Raw genomic sequence first — 6,230 nt, forward strand, 5'->3', positions numbered from 1 at the left:
GGACCCTTCAGTCCACAGGCCGACGCTCTATGCACTGAGCCAAACCAGCAAGGGCGTGAAAGCTTATTTTAATCCTCACGCACGGATATGTTTTTATTGATTTTTTTTAGAGAGAGTAGAAGGGGAGGAGAGGGTGGAGAGAGAGGGAAAGAGAAAGAAAGGAAGGAAGGAAGCATGAAATCTTATTTTAAAGAGCTGCTGTGTGAAGGAAGCAAGCTTACAGAAAGGGCACCATTTCTCTAGGGGGGGATTGTTGGATTGGGGAGTTTGTACTCATGCAGAGATGCATCCATGTGTTTTGACTCTGGTAATTGCCTTGTGAGCCTGTAACGGCACTGCATTCCCCCGTAACTAACTAGATGTACAGTAAATTTCTGTAAATTGAATCCATGCGTATGAATTAGCATGTGTTCTGAAAGCTTCAAAAGTTTTTTTGCCATCAGGTTAATTTTTCATATCTCTCCCTCATGCCTGGTTCTCTTTGACACCTCCTGACGAATTATCACTGGACTAACACATAAATTCACATTTACTCAACTTAGGGACACTGCAAACAAAAACAAGGGCTTTGAGGTCACCCAAACTTGGGGAGGAATCTTGGGTCTGCCACTTTCCGATTAATTTTTCTGACTCCAGTTTCCCCGTCTGCAAAATGGGGCTACCCGCCTCCTAGGAACGTTTTAGAAGGACCCATGAGATGAAGTATAATTTATTTGCTAATTTGTTTTGCTAATTCCCTGCGATTCCCTTCTTACGCGTGGCACGCCGCGTTAGTGGTCTGGGCTACATTCCAGCACTTGTTCTGGGCTGGAAAAGGCCGGGGCCCAGAGGGAATAATTTACCTCCCATTCGACTCTCCCAAGATGTCGGCTCCAGCTGCCACATGAAGACGGCTGTGCCGCTCTCAAGATGGCGACAGGAAGTGCGTCATTAGGACGCGCCCCGGAAATTTCGCGTAGGCAAAGCCAACGAGCAGATTCTCGCGAGAGGTTACGTCAGTCCCATCCGGGCGTCGTGTGAACTGCAGCTGGTTCCGAAGGCGGAGGTGGGACCGGACGGGTGCGGGGTAGTGGGGTGGCGACAGAGCCAGCCCGGGGGTCGCCGGGAGCCACGGAGCCAGGGAGACCGGGTTTCGGGGCTCTGGAGGTGTAGCGGGTGGTGCAAGGAGGGACCTTTCGGGTTCACGGTTGCCAGAATGAGGCTGCCGGAAGTGCGCTAAGCGGCTTTTTATTTTCTCTCCGGGGAAACAGGCTGGGGGGTGGGGGGATTGGGGGGTACGCTGAGCCCGCCGTCTTTTCCCTGCAAGAACAGAATATGTCGGACAGCGAGGACAGCAATTTCTCTGAGGAGGAGGACAGCGAGCGCAGCAGTGACGGCGAGGAGGCCGAGGTCTGTGGCTGGGACGCCGGGGGGAGGCATTGAGGCGGGGACGGGACCCGGGCAGAAAGGCCCCTGTGGGAGCTCAGGGGGGATCAGAATGAGCCCTGGTTTATGGGACTTTCAGGTTGTCGGGGGAGAGAAGGAGGCAAGCAAGGGACAGGTACTGAGCCAGGGGTGCGCCAGGCACAGCGAGGTGACGGGTGATGTGGTGAAAATGTTATGGGTTCACTCAGCGAGATAGACCACCGACTCAGAATTTAAATGTGAGCGCCTTTATTAAGCTGGCCAGCTGACCAGTCACAGCACCCTGCCGAAGCAGGGGCTGAACTGCAGCGCTGACTGCAAGAGTTACATTTTATTATTAAGTTCTGTGGAGGCCCAGAGAAAAATGTGTCTTTCAAATTCTGGGTCCCCCAATATGGAGGAAACTCTCTTTATTTATACTTTTCCCAGTCCTTTGTCTCCCAGATTTGGAATGAGACTTCCGGGCCTTCTGAGAAAGAAGGCCTGCGTGCTGCGAAGGGGCCATGAGACCGTATCTCAAGGCCTGGCCTGATGTCAGTACCTTCCTATCTATGTGTTTTAGGAACAGACAGCACAGCATGACCCGCCTGGCCAAAGCGCCAGATATGCAGCCCAGCACAAAAGGACCGGGCATACAGTAAGCCAGCCGTGGGCAAACTACGGCCCGCGGAGCCGAAAGAGCGGAGGGTTCTCTTGCTCTCCCCTCCGCTCCTTCACCAGCAGCAGTGTTAACATGGCCGCAGCTCCTTCTGAGTGGGTGGATTCATATCCTCCCATTCAGTAGAAGGAACAACCTCTCAATCTTCCAGAGGCTCCTTGTAATGCCCGCGGACGCGTCTCCCGACAACACCCTGGGAATGCGTAGACACGTTATCGTGGTGATGTAGGGAGACACGCCCCTGGAGAGCACAGTATCAGAGCCTTTCTGAGGTAAGATTAAGAGCTCTACTCAAACATAATTTTTTCCTGTTCCCACATTCTGTACATCACAATGACTTGTTAATAAAACAACAAAGACTTTCAGCTGTAAAAATGCGTGCAACAGGGCATTTGTGTTAACATGCACCACTGCACATTAGCATCAACGCAAACATGATGGAAACCTGTGTACCCTGCATTAACCCTAGCTGCGCTGCATTGCAGTACTGCACCACACTGCAACGGCAGCACGGCTAGTGTGAACGAACCCTAATTCAGTGGGTTGAACAAAAAGATTGTATAGAAATGTGATGAACTGAAGATTTTATTACAAAATCGCTTAATTACAGGGTTTCAGAAGTAATTGGACAAATGAAAAAATGAAAATCAAATGTTCATATCTAATTACAGGCTCAGCAAAATGTCTTTCACAGACAAACTGCAATTCAAGAGACAACTACCAAAGCAAGTTTTATGCTATTATTCAAATTAGCAAAAGCTAGCAAACCTCTCTCTGAAGGCGAGTTTTTGAAAGAATGTATGATAGAGACAGCAGGTCTCTTGTGTCCAGAGAGCAAAGGCAAGTTTGAAAAACTCAACTTATCGCGCAGGACAGTGACTCATCGAGTGGAACTGATTGATGAAGACTTGGCCAGCAAGTTAAATAGTAAGGCAGAGTTCTTTAAGTTTTATTCACTAGCATTGGATGAAAGTAATGACGTAAAGGACACTGCTCAGCTCTTAATTTTTATCCGAGGGATTAGTGACAATTTTGAAATTACGGAGGAGTTTTTAGCCATGGAGCCACTGAAAGGAAAAACACGGGGAGAGGACTTATATGACCGGGTGTCTACTGTCATCGAGAAAATGAAGCTACCATGGAGTAAACTTGCTAATGTCATGACAGATGGATCTCCAAATTTAACTGGAAAAAATGTTGGACTGCTAAAAAGAATTCAGGATAAAGTAAAAGAGGAGAACCCTAACCAAGATGTTATTTTTCTTCACTGTATTATTCACCAGGAATCATTGTGCAAGTCTATATTACAACTTAATCATGTTGTTAATCCAGTCGTAAAGCTTGTTAATTTCATTCGAGCAAAGGGACTTCAGCACCGTCAGTTTATTAAGTTTCTGGAGGAAACTGATATGGATCACCACGACTTACTTTACCACTCTCGTGTCCGCTGGTTGAGTTTGGGCAAAGTTTTCCAACGAGTGTGGGAGCTCAAAGAAGAGATTGGTGCATTTTTGAAATTAAAGGGGAAGTCTGACGAATTTACTGAGCTGAGTGACAAGAATTGGCTGTGTGACTTTGCATTTGCTGTAGATATATTTTCACATTTGAATGAGCTAAATGTGAAGCTACAGGGAAAAGATCAGTATGTACATGACATGTACACTAATGTGAAAGCCTTTAAATCGAAGCTGATTTTCTTTTCCAGACAAATTTCAGACAAAGTCTTCACTCATTTTCCCACACTAGCCACACAGAAGGAGACCATCCAAAACGTGAAGAAATACAGCAAATCACTGGATGACCTGCATGCAGAATTCTGTCGTCGGTTTTCTGATGTTGAAAAAATTGACCAGTCACTTCAACTGGTGGCCTGTCCTTTGTCACAAAACCCTGAAACAGCACCAGAAGAGGTGCAACTGGAACTCATCGATCTTCAGTCTGACTTTGTCCTAAAGGATAAATTCAGCTCTCTTGAACTAAGAGACTTTTATGCTTCACTTAATGAAGCCACTTTTCCAAACATCCGGAGGATGGCACAGAAGATACTGGTGCTGTTTGGGTCAACCTATGTTTGTGAGCAGACATTTAGTGTCATGAACATCAACAAAGCCCCTCACAGATCCAGCTTAACTGACGAACACCTCAGATCTATCCTGAGAATAGCCACAACAAAACTAACTCCAGACTTTGATGCATTAGCTAAAAAAGGAGACCAACAACACTGTTCCCACTGAAGTTGATGTTTTATTTATTTTTAAAAAAATATATATTTTATTCATTTTTTACAGAGACGAAGGGAGAGGGATAGTGAGTCAGAAACATCGATGAGAGAGAAGCATCGATCAGCTGCCTCCTGCACACCCCCCACTGGGGATGTGCCTGCAACTAAGGTACATGCCCTTGACCGGAATTGAACCTGGGACCCTTCAGTCCCCAGGCCGACACTCTATCCAGTGAGCCAAACTGGTCAGGGCACTGAAGTTGATGTTTCAAAGACCAAAAACCTTTCAACCCAGTCTACATTGCCATCTACCTCTACGTCCCGGGCATAATTTGGAAGTTGCACTAAAGAAAATGTTTAATTTACTGTTTACACATTTTGTTCTTTTCTATTTGTTTTAGTTTTAAATTATTTTATTATATTTAAGTTTAATTTGAAAGGCTTTTGTACCTTTCCTTTGTTAGGCAATTTTATTTTGCCTTTGCCATCTTCAATATAGGGTATGTTATTGTGCTATGATTCCTCCATTTTTTGAAGTTTCAAATTATAATAGTGTTTACATTCTTCTTGTTAAAATGTTTGAAATGAATAAAACTATTGAAATAAAAAAATAAAAAAAAGACCGTACCCTTTTATGTAATGATGTTTACTTTGAATTTATATTAGCTCACACAAACACTCCATCCATGCTTTTGTTCCGGCCCTCCGGTCCAGTTTAAGAACCCATTGTGGCCCTCGAGTCAAAAAGTTTGCCCACCCCTGGGATAGAGCATCGGCCTGCAGACTGGAAGGTCCCAGGTTTGATTCCGGTCAAGGGCATGTACCTTGGTTGTGGGCACGTCCCCAGTAGAGGGTGTGCAGGAGGCAGCTGATTGATGTTTCTCATCGATGTTTCTAACTCTATCCCGCTCCCTTCCTCTCTGTAAAAAAATCAATAAAATATTAAAAAGAAAAGGACTCCAGAGCCAGACTCTGCCATTTAGTAGCTGTGTGATCTTGGGTAAGTCTAACCTCTTTGTGCTTCAAATGAGGAAAATGGAGATGATAACAATGCCCATTTCATAGGGCTGATGGGATAAATGAGGTGAGATATATGTATACATACCTGGTACATAGGAAGCGCTATTGGGCGATGATGGTGATGTGTGATGACAACGACAACTATGGTGAGGACCTTAGTCTGGAGACCAAAGGCTGGAAGGTGCTCGCTGATGATTACGCATCAGCCACTGGGGCTTACGGGCGGCTTGGGATGACCAGCAGCGGAGCTGTGGCACATGTGCTGCAAGCACGGTGACTTCCTGGACTGTTTCTCTCTGGACATTCCAAGGGCCCTACGGCACCGGGGTTGGAGATGTGTGTATGTGTGGGGGGGGTGGGCCAGGGGGGGCATGATAAAAGCCAGATCCTTGGCACAGCCACCAGGTCCCGTGGGGGTGAGAGGGATGTTGGGTTCTCAAAACCTCTCCCCAGCCCACTCCCAGGATGCTTAAATTCCACCTCAAAGTTTTCCTGCTCTGTTGGCCACCCTGTCCCCATTCCTGGGACATTTATACAGCCAGGGGGTCATGGGATGCCCGCCGTGGGAATGTTTGGGAATTTGCTTATAATGTTTGTGTATTTTCTTCTGTGAATGTCCAGAGCTTTCCACAGATTTTCAAAGGGATCTAAAACCCCAATAACTGGAACTCCATCTCTTCCTCCAGGAAGCCTTCCCTGATGTTCTCTCAGACTGGGTCAGGTGCCTCCTCTGATCGTCCCCATCCCGCCCTGACGCTCTGCTTGTGCCTTTCCTGTCTGAGCACAGATGGTCATGTCTGGTGATGTGTCTATGTCGCTACTGAAGCTTCATGAAGGCAGGGACCAGGGATTAGTGATGCACCAAAAATGTCACCAGCATTGCCCAACACAGGCACTGACATACCAAAAGAAAAAAAAAAAGATATT

At 46.4% G+C, this 6,230-nt stretch overlaps 1 protein-coding gene across 1 annotated transcript; it reads left to right on the forward strand.

Annotated features, from left to right (window-relative positions):
* The first annotated feature begins 1,012 nt into the window (after positions 1-1,012).
* On the forward strand, positions 1,013-4,802 carry LOC132216877 (general transcription factor II-I repeat domain-containing protein 2-like). The gene is made up of 2 exons (XM_059666510.1): positions 1,013-1,045; positions 2,734-4,802. Exon 2 carries the CDS (start codon positions 2,797-2,799, stop codon positions 4,294-4,296), a length of 1,500 nt encoding a protein of 499 aa, XP_059522493.1. The 5' UTR covers positions 1,013-1,045; positions 2,734-2,796; the 3' UTR covers positions 4,297-4,802.
* Positions 4,803-6,230: the final 1,428 nt, after the last annotated feature.

This window comes from Myotis daubentonii, chromosome 15 (assembly GCF_963259705.1).
Source record: "Myotis daubentonii chromosome 15, mMyoDau2.1, whole genome shotgun sequence".
Taxonomy (NCBI): Eukaryota; Metazoa; Chordata; class Mammalia; order Chiroptera; family Vespertilionidae; genus Myotis; species Myotis daubentonii.